Source organism: Mastomys coucha, unplaced genomic scaffold (assembly GCF_008632895.1).
Source record: "Mastomys coucha isolate ucsf_1 unplaced genomic scaffold, UCSF_Mcou_1 pScaffold15, whole genome shotgun sequence".
Taxonomy (NCBI): Eukaryota; Metazoa; Chordata; class Mammalia; order Rodentia; family Muridae; genus Mastomys; species Mastomys coucha.
The window spans coordinates 156,546,532-156,566,825 of NW_022196897.1; the positions used below are offsets into that span (position 1 = coordinate 156,546,532).

A 20,294-nucleotide genomic window follows, 5' to 3' on the forward strand; every position below is an offset into this window, starting at 1 on the left:
CACCATTGCCCGGGAGGCGGGCTCTGAGAGTTTGAAGGCTCTCACCATTGCCCGGGAGGCGGGCTCTGTGAGGTTGAAGGCTCTCACCATTGCTATTTCTCTGCTTCTTTCTTTGAGTTCAAGATGTGAGCTCGCAGCTTCCAGTTCCAGCCCCATGCCTCTGCTTTGCCTCCATGCTTTCTTATCTCTCTGGAACTATAAGCCCGAATAGACTTTCTTTTATATGTTGCTTTGGTCAGCAACCAACACAACATGCATGAGCACAATAGCCTTTTAAGCCAAAACATCAGTGGACGCCAGGGCCTGGTCTTCCCACAGCTTCTTGACGGAGATGCTCTTTCGTCTCCTGAGAGCGCGGTTGAGCTTGACTTCCTTATTTCAAGCTGTGTCCCACAGATGCTTGTCCAGTTTTGGATTTGGATGTTTTTGCTTTCCATTCATCTCTTCGATAGTCTCGGAGGAGGGTTGGGTGGGATCGGGAGCCATGCTATGTTGACAGTGTGGGAGCAGAGCTTCAGGCCCCCAGGAAGATCACTGCCAATTCTGTCCTTCTTAAGGAAAAACAGGAGAGCCACCCAATCCTGTCCATGGCTTCTCTCCATTCATTACCCAATCCTGTCGATGGCTTCTCTCCATTCATTCTGAGGCACAAGAAGACACATGTACCTCAAGCTAACTGACTGCTGGCTTCAGATAAAGATATCATCAAGTTCATTTGAGGTCACTTCCTTAATTAATCCCTATTTTGAGGACCAGTGCCTCCCACCGGCCCTCCCTCCCTCTACTCCTTCCTTCCGAAGTCTGCAGAACCCTGCTTCAGTGACAACTCCGATAACCCAGGTTGGGCTTTACCATCCAAACAACCCTAACCGCTGAGGCTTATTTTTACCAGCTGTCAAAAGCAGCAGTTAATGTTTGAGGACTCTAAAAGTCTTTCAGAGACGGCTTAGTGTCACATAGAAAAGCTTAGAGGCTCAGAAGCAGTTTCTGAGATTCCCCTGCTCTCTGCCGAGTAACTTGTTTCCCTGTGTGGTTTTATTCATGACTCGAAGGTGAATCGTTTCAGCCTGTGGTTTAGACTAGCTGTGGTGTCTTGAGCCTTGTTGCATGTGAACAATGCTGGGTTTATTGCTTGCATGGTGCCGTGCATTCTGACGACTTGATATTCCCAGGAGTATTGGAGCCGTTTCCAACACAGGTCGCTCAGAGGGTCAGCATTTGAGCAGAAACATTTGGTGATCAGTTCATGTATTGTTTGGAAAGGAATGCAAATAGATTTTGACTCTTCAGCCAAAGCTAAAAATTAAAAGAAATGGATGGGTCTGGTGGTGCAAACCTTTGATTCCAGCGATGAGGAGACAGGGATGTGGTGGATGTGTTAGTCAGGGTTCTCTAGAGTCACAGAATTTAAAGAATGAACATCTTTTCTCCATACACACACACACACACACACACACATCTCCAGCTAATCCAACAATATTTTCTACACACACACACACACACACACACACACACACACAATCTCTAGCTAATCCAACACTATCTGACTGTGAATGGAAAGTCCAAGAATCCAGTAGTCGCTCAACCCACAAGGCTGGGTGTCTCAGCTGGTCTGCATACATGCTGGGATCCCGGAGATGTAGGTTCTAATGCCAGGGAAGGGATGGACTTGCTAGCAAGATGAGGACAAGCAGCCAAGAGCAAAAGCTTCCCTCTTCCATGTCCTTATATAGGCTTCCAGCAGAAGGCGAAGTCCTGAAGAACAGTGTGCCCTCCCACCTCACGATCAGGATCAAAGCCGTGAATCTTCCTTCCTCAAAGGTCTCCACTGGGAGTGGGTTCACCCAAGCAAAACTAAGCTCTCACAGTTGTGCCCTCCATTTCTAGCTTGAAATTCATTTCAGGTGTAGTCAAGTTGATGACCAAGAATAGCCATCACAGTGGATCCCTGTGAGTTCAAGGCTAGCCTGATTTACATAGTGAGTTCCAGGTCTACATGGGGATATCCTGTCTCAAAAAAATAAAAGAAGTAGGGTGCTCTATCTATCATCTATCTATCTATCTATCTATCTATCTATCTATCTATCTATCTATCTATCTATCTAAAGACAGAGTCTCATATAGCCCAGGCTGGCCTCAGTCTTAATATGATGACCTTGTACTTGTCATCCTCCTACCTCCATGTTCTGCATGCTGGGATTACAGATGCAGGCCACCACTCTCAGTTTGTTGGTGAAATTTTCATACTGCAAGAGTATTAGCAACAAAGTTTCCCAACTCAATTTCATTAACTCAGATCCAAGGAAAGGAATCTATGAGAAATTTCCAGGTCCACAGAGGTTCTGCATCTCAGTTTTCTACTTCACAGAGACGTTCAACTTGAAATAGAATTGGGTTAGTGATCTGTCTGAAGCAACTTTCATTGTAAGAACAAATATATTCAAGAATGCTATACCCAACCTTAACATATACCAAGCATTAGCTTTCTTCTTTTGCCTGTGATTTTAAAACCAGTAGCCCAAGGTATAAAGACAATGTTAGTACAGAAAACATGAATAAGTGAAGCTGCAGAACGGAGCTTAGCATCACACCACCCCACAAACCCCTAGATCCAGCAACCTTGCAGGAAGCAGTGTGGTACCCACGTCAAACGGCAGCTATAGAAACAACAAAATTGAAATAATAGGAAATAGAAAATAGAAAATAGGATTTGAACTCTGAGTTTGCTCTGGGCTTTGGGCAGATTGCTCAGACTCCCCCTAGTCTCCGAGTCCTGAACCTCACTTGGGAGAAGAGAGATTCTTACAGCTGGGGCCAGTGTGGCTTAAAAACACCATCTCCCAGGAACACATCTGAGCACTAGGGGCTCCTAATCACCAAGCCAGCTTGTTGTCACCCCCTTATTAAGGGCTCCGAATCACTAAGCCAGCTCCACGTTGTCACCCCCTTATTGAGATTTTAATACCAGATAGGAATTGTGAGACCAGAATTGTGGTCCAAAGACTTTTGTATTTTGTTATATAATTTCCACTTTCAAATCACCTCCTTTCCCCTGCACATACTAACTTTCGAAGTTTTATTGGCCTATTCGATTGAATGTGCCTAACAGAAGAGCAGGTGTCTCGGCTGTCTCCTCATTTGGGCCTTTAGCTGGCCCACTGTTAAACCTCACAGTCTTTCCCTCACACCAGTCAAGACTTTCTCATAAGCCAGTGGTCCGGAGGAAGACCTGCAAAGGATCAGATGGAATAATGCAGGTAAGCTGGGCGGAGAGCGAGGTAAGCTGGGCGGAGAGCGTGCCGGCTTTCCGGAAGCAGGCTGCTTTTACGCTGGGAGATTATAAATCAGAAATCAGCATATTTTATCCCCATGTCTGGTTTTGAATCTGCCCACCTGGTTGGTCCGTACATGAGCACAGCCCTCCGCCTCCTCACGCGATAAAACACTCCTACCATTTCAAACCCTTTCTTGACACACGGCTGACCCGCGTGAGAGTCTGTTGCTCTTCACTGCCGTTGATCTCAGAGCGATTCCTTGCGGTTATTTTGGGTTCCCGTGGGAGCCTGGGGGCCTTTGCTGGTTTAGTCCTATTGTCTATGTAGAATGCAACATCAGGATTTATATTACTCTATTTTCTTTTACCTGAAATGTAGTTATACTAGAAATGAGATCAAATTCAGGTTGTTAAGCCTGATAGCTGGTGCCCTTTGCCTTCAGAGCCATCTCGCTGGCCTCAAACTCTCTTTTAGAGCAAACGGACAATAAGAGAGGTGGGATCAACCTCGGTCTGCCCACTGCTTCTACAGCCTCCCTGCATACATCTCAGTATGCCTTTTCCTTTATCTTCACGTTGATTAGACTCCTGAATATTAAAATAGAGGCGCCTGACGGAAGGTGGGACAGATGGTGAAGGACTTGCTCTTCGTTAACAGAGAATTATGCAATGGCCTTTTTGCTCGGGCTTTGCTGCTGTCACCCTGTGACTTTGGTTTTCTTGTGCCCAGTTAAGTTCCTAGATATTGAAAGTCACGGGGACCCAAAGGTGTCTATCCACATTTTTTCTGTTCCACAGAGATTAAGAGCATGGCGAATTCACCAAGCAAGCCATGCAGCCAGACACATCCCCTGTAAGAATATCAGGCGACATGGCTTTGTTCCAATGACCTAGGTCATTCATATCTCATGTCACCTTCAGGACTTCTTTATGTCAGTCCATGGCTTTGGCCTTTTCTTGCTTTGCGGACTGAGTTTCACTGTGTAGCACGGTGTAGCTTTGACATAGAAATCCACCCCAGCTTCTCAAGTGCTAGGATTACAGGTGTAAGCTACTATGCCTGGCTATAACTTATACTATTTAATATTTAATCCAGAAAATGCCTTATATTGTTTTTAAGGGCCTGCTTTAATTTATTTATATAGTCTTTAATTTTTTTTTAACTTTTAAAGTACATATGTGTGTGTGCTTGCTTGACTGTATGTGCACCATGTGTGCGCAGTTTCCTAAGAGGATAGAAGGGCATTGGACCCCTTGGAACTGGAGATACAGATGGTATGAGCCACTTGATGTGGGCCCCAGGAACAGAACCCTGGGCCTTTGCAAGACCAGCATATGCTCTTAACTGCTGAGCCATCTCTCCAGCCCCATCTTTATATATCCTTAGGTTGCTGATGGAAACAATTCATTTGAGTAAGAGGAAAGCTCAAGCAGAATCATTCACCAACAACTGAAGCAAACATCAAATATAGAGTGCAAAGCCAGTAATGAAATCAACTTCTGGGTGGATACTGCTGTCAAAACTTACAGCGGAAACTCTCTTAATTCACTAAACAGGGAATTATCAGAGGTAAGGGGTGTTAGCAAGAAGCAGACCTTATGATGGAATGAAAAGAGTGAATGGGATTTTCTCATGAGCCCACCCCTCGCCCCCAGGCCTCACCACAGTGACGGCTCACACATGGGCAAGGCTGCCCCTACTCTCAGAAGGTGGGCTGGCATGTCCGCTCTGCAGGGATCGGAAGTGGCTTACCATTTGCCTGAGAAACGCCATCAGAGGGGCCCTCCGGGGTTTGCTTTCTTCTTTGACTTTGACGTCTGTGGGTTCAGGCTGGGTCTCGTCTTCATTGAGATCCACAGTTTGTAAGGTGGACTCCACCTCCTCAAGCTTTACATTCTCTACCCGTGACTCACATACCACCTAGATTATTTTGCCAGGTAATAAGAAAACAACAAAACAACAAAACAAAACAAAACAACGCCTTCACACCCAAATATTCCCGCAAAGCATGTTTTATGAAGGAGTCTTGGTTGTTCTATCTGCAGAGTAGCTGTGGGTTTGAACCCGCGACTAGTTTCTATGCAGGCAAATCTTCAAGAGGCAATATTCAGGATGCAGATAATGAGCTCACAGACATATGATTGCTGAGCACCAGACAGACAGATGGACAGGCAGACAGGAGTGGAGTTGGCAAATTCCTTCCCTATGAAGGTCCAGGCACAGACAGGGGTCTTTTCTACCCCTCCATTCTAGTAGGGCTCTCTTCGGTCCGCCTCAGAGTAATTGCATTCAGCCTGTGTAGAGATCCCGTGGTGGTTTGAATGGGAACAGCCTGTAGAGGCTTGCATGCTTGAATGCTTGGCTCCTAGTTAGTGGAACTACTTTAGAGAGATTAGGAAGTGTGGCTTGTGTTGGAGGTGTTATGGGGGTGGGCTTTGAGGTACCCCACCCAATCAGCTGTCTCCTGCTTGTGGATCAAACATGAGTTCTTGGCTACCGCACGCCCACCATGCTGCCTGCCTGCTGCCATGCTTCTCACCATGATGGCCGTGGACTAACCCACTAAAATTATTAGCAAGCCCCCAATTCAACGCTTTCTTTCATAAGTTGCCTTGGTCATGGTGTCTTGTCACAGCAATAGAGCAGGGACTAAGAAAGATCACGAGTAACCAGGCAACATGCGTCAAGTTCTTAGGCTTGTACAGGCATCTCACACACTCGGCTCCCACTGCCGGTTCTCACTCGTGTTGACATTAAACCTGTCTACTCCATGACCATGTATGACCTGGAGCACCCAATGACTTATGGGTCCAATTAGACCTCTTTCCATGTCTGCTGTTGTACAATGTCCTTCTTATATAACACCTTGGGGCAAAGTTACAAAAGTAATGTTATCCCCAATTTACAAACGAGGATTACGAACAGTTGGGCTAACTTGGCCAACAGAAGGTAGCAGCCATTTGAGGAAAATGGGGGGGAGGGTTCCTGCTGGCCAGTGAAACAGAATGCCGGACAGCCAAACATTCTCCTGTGCATTCGAGGCTCTGCCACCCTCTAAGAACTCGGACCCTGCCCATCCTTCAGCTCGGCCATCCTCTGAGAACGTGGACCTTCTGCATCCTTTGGCGCTGCTGTCCTTTGTCTCCTGGGATTTGCTACCTCATGGCCACAGCAGAGCTGTGTGCCGTGCTGCTGTGCAAGGGTGGGAGATGGCCCCTGAGTAGGTAGGAACAGACTTTGACCTCCTGGCCCTGGATTCAGAATGATTCTGTCTTTGGAACATTTTGAGCCTTTGTTTACAAGAACCTAGAGGGGAAATCCTGAGAACACAATCTGGACCACTGACGCGTGTGGATGCTGACCCAGCAGAGCTTCAGGAGCCTGGGCGTGCCTCACCCTAGCGCTGTCTCCTCTCTGCTCCCTCCCTCTGATACCAGCAGGAAACAGTTACTTGAAGCAGCTGTGGCCAACAGACAGCCGCCTAGCAGAAGGAATGGCAAAGCAGAGAGATAGCAGCTGACCGTGGGCTGGGATGTGACTCCTCGGGGACAGTGCTCACCCAGTGTACAGGAAGCCCTGGGTTTGATCCTCAGCACCTTGTAAACTGGAGGTGACAACACACACCTGTAATCCCAGCACTCAGGAGGTGGAGGCGGGAGGACCAGAGCTCGAAGTCATGCATGGCTGGGCAGTGGAGTCTGGCCTCGGGTGATTGAGACTTGTCTTTTAGGAAGGGGCTAGAAACGGGGCACACACTAAACCTCGTTACCACAGCCCAGCCTGGCAAAAGCTGCCTCCTTCCTCCCTGACTGCTACCAGGCTGTGAAGCTCCAACCACAGCAGGGCCAGGCTGAGGCAGACGGGGAGCCCAGGGCCAGCCATGTGGGAAACGGATTCTCCTCTCCGCAATGGCGTCGATGAGTCCATGAGGCTGTTTTCTTTCTCGTCTAGGCTGGGTGTTTTGTTGGTTTGGTTTGGTTTGGTTTTCTTGTTTTTTTGTTTTTTTGTTTTTTTTTTTTTTCAGGTGCAGCTTTCGAGTGCTTGCTAAGAAGTAGCAGTTGCTTTGGTTTTATACAATCCTTAGCGAGGAAAGATTAGTCTCATTAGTGATAATTATAATCCAACCAACCAAGGCCAAGACATGCTTGTGTTACACCTGAGCTTTTCCAGAACTGCTATAGATCAGACAGATTTTATTTTAATTAAATTATTTATTTACCTTAGATAGGGACTCTGTATAAGTAGCCCTGGCTATCCTGGAGCTCTCTAGACCAGGCTGGCCTTGAACTCAGAGAGCTGCCTGCCTCTGCCTCCACAGTGCTGGGATTAATGGTGAGCACCACTACGCTCCACTGTTTTTCAGTCTTGTAAATGTTTATTTGTCTGCATGTGTTTGGGATGGGGGCATGCACATGACAGAGTGGGGTTTCTCTCCTTCCACCATGCTGGTCTCAGGGATCAAACTCCTCCTCCCAGGCTTAGCAGCAAGCGCCCTTACCCACTGAGCCTTCTTGCCGGCCCAGATTTTATTTCCTATAGGATCAGAATCAAAGTTTAGAAGGAGTTCTAAATTTCTGTGCTTTTTTTTTTTTTTCATGAAAACATGATGTCATGTTGACGGCACATGCACCTTCTGCTCAGGGGGTCACGGTGGGCTTTGGGAAGGGTATGTATGCATACAGAAGAGAAACAAACCGAAACAATTCAGCTGTGCTGCTCCAGAACTCAGGAGTCACGGGTCCTGCCTGCCCTGCAGTGAGGGAGCGCCGGGCACTGTGGTAGTGGGTGCGCTTGCCTCTCCAGAGAGGGGGAAATGAACTGAACTTCAGTTGTACACACTTCTACACCCCACCTGGATGCTGAGCCAGCAGAGAAAGCTCAGTTTCCCTGGGAACTAGCATAGTAATGGGGGGCCAGCACTCTATGGTCTCTGCCACTCACCAGCACTGCTGCTGGGGGAGCCAGCCTACCAAAGCACCGGAGATGACGCACAAAGGAATGTGTGACTGAGTTCTAATGAAATTTGTCAACACTGGCATTTGAGTTTATGTGATTTCCACATCTCATAAAATTATTTTTCTTTCATTTTTCCCCTAGTCATTTAAAAATATAGAAGACCACTTTTAACTTGTGGGCCATATAAAAAAATAGGTGGTAGGACTGGATTTGGTCTGAGATCTGTGGTTAACTTATGCCTAAATTAACATCTCATTTAATTCCTAACAGATCCATCAAACTTGTTGGATTATTATCCCCATTTAAAAGATGAGTAAACTGAGGTTCAAGTAGACCTGTGACCTGGGGATAATGATGTCTAGGTTATAACTGTTTAGCTTCACTCTCGCCACATTGATAGGCAGCTAGATGGTAAATGTGGAGTCTTAAAATTAGAAATAAAGGGCTGGTGAGATGACTCAGCAGGTAAGAGCACTGACTATTCTTCCAAAGGTCCTGAGTTCAAATCTCAGCAACCACATGGTGGCTCATAACCACCTGTAATGAGATCTGATGCCCTCTTCTGGTGTGTATGAAGACAGCTACAGTGTACTTATGTATAATAAATAAATCTTTAAAAAATAGGAAATGTATAGGGCTAAATGAGGGGGAAAAAGCAATGTCTAAAACATTTCTTCATTTTGTTAAAAATGTCTTGCTTTTCTTCAACATCCCCACTAGCTTTGTTATCTTTTGATATTAGGAACATATCAATTAATCCAGCCCTATTACGTGTATGGCACAAGGTGAAATGCACTTGGCTGTTTCAGATCAACTCCAGATTTTAACATCTGAGCTGCAGGGATCATGGGGCTCCTGGGATAAAGGATACACTGAATTCTCCCTCAAAGCTTAGAGAACTCGGAACTTCCAAGCTGACTGATGCTTTTCAGGTGAGAAGATTCTGGGTTCTTAGAAAGTATCCAGTAAATTCACAAGAACTTTCTGGAATCATGAGAGGCCCGAGCCTTGCTGCCTTATTAACTTCAACTTAAGAAAGGAAAGAAGAAAGGAAAGAAAGAGTCGATGAATGAACAAAAGAATGTATGAAGAGAGGGGAGGAACAATAAATAACAAAACCAACAGATTGTCAGGATTTTTCTCCTATAAGAATCATAACACATTTAGAGGAACAATGGGAACTGGGGAGGGGAACGGGAAGGGGGGGGGAGGAGTGTGGGGCAGCACACTCAGAATACGCTATATGCTTGTGTGAAATGTCCTTATGTAATTTTACACTATGTGAAACACACACACACACACACACACACACACACACACATATATATATATGTATGTATGTATATATACGCCAGTGAAAATAAAAGTACGTAAAAGGAATCATACACAGCCATTCTAATGTCCACCCCTATCATGACTAACACTAAGGGAAATATTTGGATTCCCAGCATCCACTTGGCTCCAGTAACTGAATTTTTGCACACTGTTCATGGTAAGTGAACACGAGAGACTCCAGAAAGATCCAGCCACATTTTGCTTGGGCAAAGTGATCAGGTCCTATTGTATCTTAAGAAGCTGTGAAGTCACTTATGCCAATCATAAAAATGTTCAAAGTCTGCACTGCTTTCAGCACTGAGAGCTGCTGTTCTGGGCCTGAAGCTCCCGAAGCCCCAATGATTAATTGCTTGGGATGACATTCTCAAAAAGTACATTTGTGTGTGTGTATGTGTGTGAGAAAGAGAGAGTTCATAAAACGCCATCCTTTCAAATATGAATGTACTATTTAAAAACTTTGACTACCTCTAGAACATTCAGTCTACCAGTCTATCCGGTGCAAACCCCTTCGGTCAGCTTTCTATCAGAGTCAACAGTCTGGATTATTGCTGTGTGACATTCTCTCTCATGCCTGAGGCAAGTGACTGGACCTGAGTACCATCCAAAGTTATTGAGAATCTGGTTAACCAGGGAAACGAAGATGAAGGAGCAATCAATGCAGAATGAAGCAGAAGATGTAACCCCATCCCTCGCAGATACGCAAAGCCGTTACTCTGTGCTGTAGACTCCTTCAGCCCTAAAGGATGACAAGCTAGAAAAGACAATGTGCTGATTTTGCTCTTACTTTTTTCCCCTTATCATTGGGAATCATAAAGTATTGATCCAGTGTTAGTGCCCACCCCTTTTCCATCCCTAATTGTAAAAAGGGATGAAAGAGTCTACACAGGATGTGCAAATCAGGGATCTCCACATTGAGCACCCAATGGCCCGGCACACCGAAGATGACAGTGGAATGATTTAAGATGGCACCCAGTCACTTACGTTATCTTCTGCACCTGTGGAAAGTGTATCCTCCTTAACTGACTGGAGGAAGATAAAAAAAACAAAAGCAAGAGTCAAGGTATTACCAACATAAGTCACGTGAGAGCAAAGGACTATCTGGTCTATGAGTCCAGCAGGGCAATTCTCAGATACTAAATTGGGCTAACTGGTCTACCAGTCCAGTAGGCAGTTCTCAGGTACTAAATTGCTAATGAGGACCTTGTTCTAGCAGGAACTCAAAGGAGGCTTCCACAAAGGCCAACAGTATAGCAAGTACAGCTAGTCATGTATTTCAAAATGCAACAAACAGAGAATAAATACAATGTCACAGGTAGGATATTCATGGACAGGAACAACACAGAAAATGAGAGCCATAGATTTGCGGCTGTGGGAAAGCACATATTTGCTTCATATTTTCTATTAGCTAGTAAAACCAGAACAACAACATTAACTATATAATAATATGTAACAATAGTTATTATTATTATTATTGTCATTATTGTTATTATTGTTATTGGTTTTTCGAGACAGGGTTTCTCTGTGTAGCTCTGGCTGTCCTGGAACTCACTCTGTAGATCAGGCTGGCCTTGAACTCAGAAATCTACCTGCCTCTACCTCCCAAGTGCTGGGATTAAAGGCATGCACCACCACTGCCCAGCAATAATAGTTATTTTTATTGCTAAATATCATACGTTTCTGGCTAGCTTTGCACTCACTCTGTAGTCAAAGATGACTTTGAACTTCTGATTCTCCTGCCTCCATTTTCCCAGGATTGCGATTTCAAGTGAGTACTACTGCACTCACTTATATGGTGCTGGGAAGCAAATCCAGGTCTCCCTGTATGCTGGACAAACATTCTACCAACTTAGCTACATCCCTAGCCCAAGAGAAAAATATAGCCCCTAAAAACACAGCTACTGTTAGGGAAAACATAGACCTCTTGGGGAAATTCTATGAGAGAACTAGAGAAATGTGCCCCAAGTCATTATGGAGTAAGTAGGCATTCCTGCCCATAAGAGGGTCCCAGCCCTATGTGACCATAGTCCTTGGCCAGCACTGGAGGCTAATTCCTACAGTAGCCGTCAGTCTGGGCCAACTCTGTCCTGTTCAAGTTCAACCTGATTGGAATAGTCCATGAAAGGCTGGGCCCTGGGGTTCCACACATACTCTAATTCAGACACTGTTTCATCCTACGGAGTCTCCGGGCATCCGGAGTCCTGTCCCAAATAGAGGGGGCATCCCGATTCTTCTGAAGCTCAATTCTATCCTCTGTCAGTTGGCTATGACCTTGGAGTTCATCTTGATATCTTTTCTTCAGTGGTGGATACAGAATGCTTTGAGAATTTTCCAGAAGCAAAATACATTGAAAATGACACCAGTACACTCACAGAGCTTTTTGTGTCTTCTTGGATTCTAAGTTAAAACCACTCAGGGACGTGACTTTAGTCGTGTTTAGTAACAGGGAGGGAAGGAGAGAAGGGATAGCTACACTAGTCTCTCAGGCACCTGCCATATCTTATCTTCCTAAAAGCATCTCGAACAATACGACTATGACCACCATTTACAGTGTAAGGAATGCCCAGAGAAGCCAAGTCACTTGCGGGGGTTGAATAGAGTGAGGACGCCATGCTGAAGACCAGGCCCCTGGACCATGACTGTGAAACAGCTGTCTGCCTAGCTAGGATCACCAGCTTGCACTGTTTCTTTCTGCTCATCTTATTTCCATATCGATGAACACATTTCTGGAAGCCTCTGTCGACGAGAAAATGATGCTACAGTCAGAAGCTATTTACAAGGGTTGCTGCTTCCTCAGTGTGTGAGCTAGCTGGTGTTTGCCAACTTGACACAAACCTAGACTTCTGGGAAGAGGGGACTCTAACTGATAAAACACCTCTTATAACCTCAGTGGATATGCGTGTCTGTAAGGTGTTGTCTTGTTTAGTGATCAATGTGAGAGGGCCTAGCCTGCCGTGGGTGGGACCACCTCTGGGCAGGTGGCCCTGTGTTCTACAAGAAAGCAGGCTGAGCAGATCATGGGTAACAAGTCAGTAAGCAGCATCCATCCATGGCCTCTGCTTCAGCTCCTGCATCCAGGTTCCTGCCTTGAGTTCCAGTCCTGGCTTCCTTCGGTGATGGAATGTGACCTGAATTTCCTCCCCACCCACCCCCCCACACACCTTGCTTTTGGTCCTAGCATTTTATTTTTAATAGAAAAGTAACCAAGACAGAGCCACCAACCCCTCTCTCTAGGCCAGTGGGAGCTATTACACACAGGCAAAGACTCAAAGGATACAAAGCCAGACTTCCTCAAGCCTAACTCACAATGGCTTCAGGAGTCAATATACTGTTTACATTGTGTCAAGGAAACAGCTCTCTGTTTAAGAGTAGAGCATACAGGGTTTCAAGCCTCACTCTCACCCTAGCTCTCTGCAGCAAGGCCAGTCTGTACCTTGGACGTTCCTGGCTTGTCAGTTTCAGAAGACACTGCCGGCTAGGCGGAGGTGACAGGGAGGGATGAGCAGTGTATGTGTGTGTATGTGTGAGTGTGTGTGTATGTGTGTGTATGTGTGTGAGTGTGTATATATGTGTGTGTATACGTGTGTGTGTATGTGTGTATGAGTGTGTGTGTGAGTGTGTGTATATGTGTGTGTATGTGTGTGTATGTATGTGTGTGAGTGTGTGTATGTGTGTGTGTATGTGTATGTGTGTGTATGTGTGTGTGAGTGTGTGTATGTGTGTGTGTGAGTGTGTATGTGAGTGTATGTGTGTGAGTGTGTATGTGTGTGCGTGTATGTGTGTGCGTGTATGTGTGTGTGTATGTGTGTGTATGTGTGAGTGTGTGTGTATGTGTGTGAGTGTGTGTGTGTGTGTGTGTGAGTGTGTGTATATGTGTGTGAGTGTGTGTATGCGTGTGTGAGTGTGTGTGAGTGAGTGTGTGTGAGTGTGTGTGTGTGAGTGTGTGTATGTGTGTGTGTGTATGTGTGTGTGTATGCGTGTGTGAGTGTGTGTGAATGTGTGTGTGTGTATATGTGTGAGTGTGTGTGTATATGTGTGTGTGAGTGTGTGTATATGTGTGTGTGTATGTGTGTGTGAGTGTGTGTGTGAGTGTGTGTATATGTATGTGTGAGTGTGTGTGTGTGAGTGTGTGTATGTGTGTGTGTATGTGTGTGTGTGTGAGTGTGTGTGTATATGTGTGTGTATGTGTGAGTGTGTGAGTGTGTGTATATGTGTGTGTGAGTGTGTGTGTATGTGTGAGTGTGTGTGTGTGTGTGTGTGTATGTGTGTGTATGTGTGTGTGTATGTGTGTGTATGTGTGTATATGTGTGTGTATGTGTGTGTGAGTGTGTGTATGTGTGTATGTGTGTGTATGTGTGTGTATGAGTGAGTGTGTGTGTGTGTGTGTATGTGTGTGTATGTGTGTGTGTGTGTGTGTGTATGTTTAGGACTGTACTCAAGAAGCACCAAATCTTTCTGAACTTTGTATAAACTCCTAAGCTTGCCAGAAGGTTCTGCCTCCCCACCAGCAGCTACTGAAACATCCAGCTAACACAAAGATTCAGAAAGGCCAAGAGGCCCAGTCCAGCCACCGTTTCATACCCCACGGAAGAGAAAATCAGTTCAGACCTCACGTCCTGAACACTGTGGCCTTGGAGCCCAGAACAATTTACGATCACCTACAAGATCATGTCTTAGCTTCCTAGACCCACACAGAGACAGGACAAGTGGGGGTGGGACATAGATTTGTTTATATCCATCAGTTCAAGGAGATCATATGACTCATTTGCATATGCAAAGCAATTAACACACTGATGAGTCATTGGTGGTTGGGACCACGACTTGGTCAAGACGACTTAGCTATGCACACCTCTTGCTCTCAATGTAACCCAAAACCATACATCAGGCCTGAAAGATGGAGTTGGGAGTCACTGAGCTTCTTTATTTGTTCCTCTTCCAAATGTGGCCCCATTATATAGCCCCCCTTTCACTATTGGTAAAGGATCAAGGTTGGGTAGCCTAGCTTTAATAGTTATCAGGACCCAGGCTCTGACCCTAACAACCCCAATAACAAGGAGACATTGTAAACACCGCTTCAATTTCAGGGCTCCAAAGTTGGAACAGGGTAGGCAGGGTGTGATGCGGGTCTCAGAACCTTAATGGCTCACTCTGTAGTCAAGGGCCACACTGACTCTCGTAACACAGAGTTCTAGGTCATATCAACCTCAGCCTGTTTTTCCTGAGGTCTTTACTCTCCACCACTCAAACTGCGTCAATGACCTCATGACCTTACCGAGCTGGTGAGCTCCACGGAGTGTTTTTACCACATAGCACTCCTTTTACTGATAAACTATTTCTCAGGAGTCCAGATTCCACGGGCTTCCCTAGAGGGAGCAGCCATGAGTGGCTTCTACTCTTCCACTGTGTTCAGATAAATCAGATGCAGCCACAGAGCTCAAAATACACAGACCATCTACTGAGGAAGATCGAAACTGTGGTAATGACCCACAGCAGGGGCCTGCCTGGCAGCCTACTGGGCACTCCTCTTTCCCCAGAGTCACTCATCACGTCTAAGTCCTCTCTACCATTTGTGAGCTGTGCTCCTGTGCATAAGCCTATCTGCCTATGGAGGGGGTGGGAAGTCTCTCTTCCTCTCTGAAAGCACGACCTTGCCTGTGAGGAGCCAAGTCTGGGTCTTGTGCTTCATCTGTACTTGCCCCTGGCCTGGTCTCCCAGCTCAGTACCCAGGGGCAGATGAGAGCCGTAGGCAACCCTCCGCCCCTCTCCTCTGTCCGTAAGGAAAGTCTAAGGCTGAGAAACCGGGAAGACCAATGATGATAGTTTGGTGCCCTCCACGGCCAGGGAGCAGATGTGCCAGATAGAGTCAGAGCATCAGAGGAAGAGCAAAGACAGTCTGATTACCCAGAATGTCCTGTGAGAGCGCTGCAGAGGCAAGAAGGAAAACTGGACCGAGCGGCTGAGAGAGAGGCTCACTTGGGTGCAAACGAAGAGCAAGTAGTGTTTTGAAGGTAAGACACAAGCTGCTCAGACTAAAACTGGAATAAACAAGACAGAGACTAGACGCCAGAGGCTTCCTGGAAGGGAGCGGCCTAATGATTTAATACCCCATTAAATCTGAACTTCAGATTGGCAAATGATTATGCTCCAAACAGTGCATGAAACACTAAAGTTACTTCTTTTTCATTAATAATTTTAATAACACGTGGGGGGTGTCTTTCATGTTTTTAACCTCTTTGCGACAGGGAATGTTTGGTATGAATCACTCAAGCCTGAAAAACAGAATTACCCCAGCTTCCCCCAGTAGCCCCTGGCTCTTGATTGCATAATCTGAAAAGTAGCCCAGCCTGTTAACAGCAGTAAACACTCTCATTAAAAAACGAACAAACAAACAAACAAAAAAAAAAAACAAAAACCTGGCAGAATCCCATGCAAGATTTGTATATTACTGAGAACAAGGAGCTATAAGCCAGACTAAACACTCACATGGAGAGGTAAGGGGAACAGGAAGTCCCACCCTAGCCAAGGTACGATTGGCAGCTGCAGGGAGACTGAGAGTCGGTTTTCTTTAAAAGTGTAGGCCCTGGTAAGTTGGAGATACTCCAAAGGAAGGCCACACATCCAAGAACAAACGGGCGGCACAAAATAGATTTGAAATAAAAACAGGTCGTACAGCTGGGTGGGTAGGGGAGGGGTGGATGTGGGGGGAGTTGGGGCGGGAGGATGAGTACGATTGAACGCATTGCACAGAATTCTCAGAGATCTAATAATAAAAACATCAAGAACCGTATAAAGAGCTACACAGCACGTAACTTATCCATGTCAGCTCCATCCACAAGGGCTCTCTGGTTTAAAAGAATGTGTTCAACTCTTAAAGTTTCTTTAAGATGCAAGACGGCCTGTTTTGATCACGTGATGGCAAGGCGGCCTATTTTGATCACATGACGGCTGATCTGCGCTCACAGCCGTCCTATGAATCCTCATCCCACAAAGCCTGGATGTCTCATCTCATCGCTAGTGTGTTTGGGAGCATCTAGCCTTTTGCTGGGGCTTCCCTGCCTAGTGGGCCTAGGAGAGTGGAGAGTTCTGTCAGTGAGACAGCAGCCCAGATGGTGGGGACAGGGAGGTGTGTCAGACTTCCTGCAGGGACAGAGTCCACGGTGCTTTCTCTAATGACTCTGTCACTGAGAGAGCACAGAGGGATCTTGGGTCACATATTCCTGTCCAGTGTGGGACTCTCGGCATGAACAGTCTGGGCTACAACCTTCCCTATGTGCATCTGCCAGCACCGTCGTCCTCCAGCCCAGCCCATCCTCCCTCCCTCCCTACCTCCCTCTCTTCCTTCCTTCCTTCCTTCCTTCCTTCCTTCCTTCCTTCCTTCCTTCCTTCCTTTCTTCCTTCTCCCTCCTTCCCTCCCTCCCTCCCTCCCTCCCTCCTTCCCTTCCTTTCTTCCTTCCTTTCTTTCTTCCTTCCTTCTCCTTCCCTTCCTCCCACCCAACCTCTCACTGTGGCCTTAACACTTGCTTCCAGCCTCCCCACCCCTTTGTCATCCACATGGATCTATCCCCATAAATCACTCGTGTAATTCTTCTGTTTGGGGTATGCTTCTTGGAGGATCCAAATTTGGGGCACACCAGGGCCACTTTTTATGTAATTCATTCCCTTTTTGCTGGATTCCTTTCTAAATTCAATGCACCTGGCCTCACCTTGAGCAATAATCTGCTTTCAAAAATGATTTAGTTGTGTGTGTGTGTGTGTGTGTGTGTGTGCCCAAGAAGCCAAAGGTGTCAGGTCCTCTGGAGTTGGAGTTCCAGGCAACTATGAACCTCTCAATGTGGGCACCGGAATGGAACCCAGGTCCTCCACAAGAGCTGTACTTGCTCTGAACCATCGAGTCATCTCTCTAGGCTGCAAAGATCTATGTTGATCTCAAATTACTTTGAATATATGTACAATTTTTGTTTGTTTTATTTTGTTTATGTTTTTTGATACCAGGTCTCCCTATTTAGTCCTGCTGTCCTGGAAGTCACTCATTAGACCAGGCAAGCTTCAAAATCTCAGGGATCCTCTTGCCTCTGCCTCCTGAGTGGTAGGGTTAAAGGTATGAACCACATACCTGGCTGAATATGTATATAACTATCATATGCACTTGTATATATGGTATATAGCCATATGTGATAAATATATATGTACATAATACATAAATGTCTCATTAATACATGAATATATAATTATTCTTTAATCATTAATATTCAAATATGGGTCACTGGAGTAATTTCCTATGACACCAATATGTTCATGTAAATCGTTTAGAAATTGTCGTCTACATTATACTTCTAGCAAAAGACTTCTAAATTAGTAAGTATAGGCAGAAAGAGGCCTAAAATTCTCAGTTGACATGTTCCAATGTGTTCCTGAATGCCTAGAACCAGTGTCTTGGTAAGTATCTAGAAGAAAAACTCTACAACAAGAAGCAAACCAGAAAGTGGCTCGGAGGTGGGTCTAGGTGGAGTCTACACGACAGTGAAGTGGACCGGGCAGTGGTGTTGGCATTGTCACCACTCTGTGCAGCAGGCCGAGTAGCACAGGTTTTGAAGAAGCCACCAAGATCGGTGCTTCCAGCTGTGCGGGTCCATCCCGGCTTCTCACTCATCTTTTGGAGAATTTGAAGGAGGTCAGGTTCTGAACGTGTTACAGAGGGGTTTGCTCTGCACCCATGAGAAACTTCAGCCCAGCCACGGTTTCTGTGCACGGCGCACCTCCTCCACCTTTGCTGCAGACCACAGACCTCGCCCCTGCTGGCGATATGGTGGACACCCCTATTTTCTAAACTGGGGATCAAGAGTCAGCTCAGAAGGTTGCATCTAGACAGGGAGGGGTGGGGACAGAACGTTCTGTCCCCACGCAGGGTGTGTGCTATGGAAGCCAGGTTACCGACCACCACAGAGGACAATATAACCACGACAGACCACAGCCTTCTGTCACTGACCCAGGCCATTCAAAGAAAGAAACTGTTGCTTGTTTGTCTGTTTCTCCCCCACAAAGCACCTGTGTACAGCACAGACCGGCGACTCTTTCCACCCAGGAGTGCATTAGCAGCTCTCCATTCATTGACAAGCTGAATCACAGAGAAGATAACCCAAGAATCGTCAACATCTGCTGGCCCACCGGAAATAACTCCTGAGCCACTTCCGCCCCGAGGACCATTGCAAACAGCGCACAAACAGACTCACCTTCTTCCAAAACAGCTTTCCCAGGGGTAGGGAGGTGGGCCCTGCCTTCTCCTTGCCACCATCTTTTGTGTCGCTGGTTGTCACAGGCGGCGCGTGGCCTGGTGGGCTGCAGCCTTTGGAACTCTTGGTGGTCCCTTGGGTCTCCTGGGGTGTGAAGTTGGCTTTGTCTGACTTGAGATTGGCTGAAGTAGTGGGTGAATTCTCAGTGTCCTGTAAAGTTTTGTTTTTAAAAAGAAAAGTGAAAATGTTCATGCTTTGGAAAGTAAAACGTTCTCTGTTAATATAAGCGTGGGCTGGAGTCCTGCATGATGTTAATTTTTTTTTCTTTCAAATTTTCTGTTTTATGCACATTTTTCACTGCAAATGTAGCTTTATGTTAAAGCTTTTTTTTTTTTTAATAAATTTTCAGTTATTTTCCTTTTGAGAAGGAAAAATTGGGGAGACTTGTTAGTAATGGTGCTTATGTAAGTAACTAGTGGGCATAGGTTTTGGAGAGAGGCGGTGTGTTATTAGAAAGCAGAGTTCTGGTCCAGCTCTTGGCTCAGTAGGGAAAGAAACTTGCCTACGGCCTGATGACCTGAGTTCAAAACCTAGAACCCACATAGCAGGAGAGAACTGACTCTTGAGGGTTGTTCTCTGACCTCCACATGTCTACTGTGACTTACATGTGCCTGTGTACACTACACAGACACAATCATTCAGTCAATATAAAAAGAAAGAAAAGAAGGAAGGAAGGAGAGAGAGAGAGAGAGAGAGAGAGAGAGAGAGAGAGAGAGAGAGAGAGATCTTGCCAAGGCCCTGGTCTCCAGATAGTTTCAACCAGCCTACCGTCCACAGCTATATTCTGACTCTGCACACGGTCCTGCATGCCAGCGTGTGTTTATTTCTACAAATACTATTACCTTACCAAGCCAAATTGGAAGCTAAGGAAGGGTGGAGATAAGATGTCGGCCATGGGACTTCTGATTCTTTCTCCCACTCCCCATTTTGGAGATCCAGGCTATGGAGAAGGCAGGAAGGAGTCTGAAAGCTGGTGGACATCCACAGACCACGCTCCTACTCTTAGATCCGCCTTCACAGCCCACACAGAGCCTCTTCGGAAGGCAGCCATTGGTTCTGCTCCTTCGCCCTCATCCTTCCCTATCACCCTCCCTCCCCTTCCCACCTGCCTCTCAGCTGTCCTGAAGCCCAGCTGATGGTATCTCATGTTGCTTTCCTTTTCTTTAACCTCTATTTTTTCTTCTCTCTCCCAATCCCCAAAAGGCCTCACATAGCCCAGGGTACCCTCAACTCCCTAAACAGCCAAGGCTGACTTTGAACTTCTGACCCTCCTGCCTCTACCACACCATCTCAAGTCCGGGAACACAGCTCTGCACCAACATATCTGTTTAATACACCTTTTCCCCCTCATTAAATTACCATTACTTCCTAGTCTCTGCTTCCCCTGAATCATTGGATAAGGACCCACGAAGCCCAAATACATCTAGACATGTGTGAATAT

General features: G+C 46.1%; 1 protein-coding gene across 2 annotated transcripts in view; it reads right to left on the reverse strand.

Annotated features, from left to right (window-relative positions):
- The window catches only part of Bcas1 (breast carcinoma amplified sequence 1), a 79,134-nt gene that overhangs the window by 16,313 nt on the left and 42,527 nt on the right, over positions 1-20,294 (reverse strand). For both annotated transcript variants that reach the window (XM_031372875.1, XM_031372874.1), the window contains 3 exons: positions 18,794-19,003; positions 10,548-10,589; positions 5,028-5,195 (listed from right to left, as the gene is read on the reverse strand). In XM_031372875.1, coding sequence (XP_031228735.1) covers positions 5,028-5,195; positions 10,548-10,589; positions 18,794-19,003 — 420 coding nt within the window. The remainder of the gene's footprint in view (positions 1-5,027; positions 5,196-10,547; positions 10,590-18,793; positions 19,004-20,294) is intronic.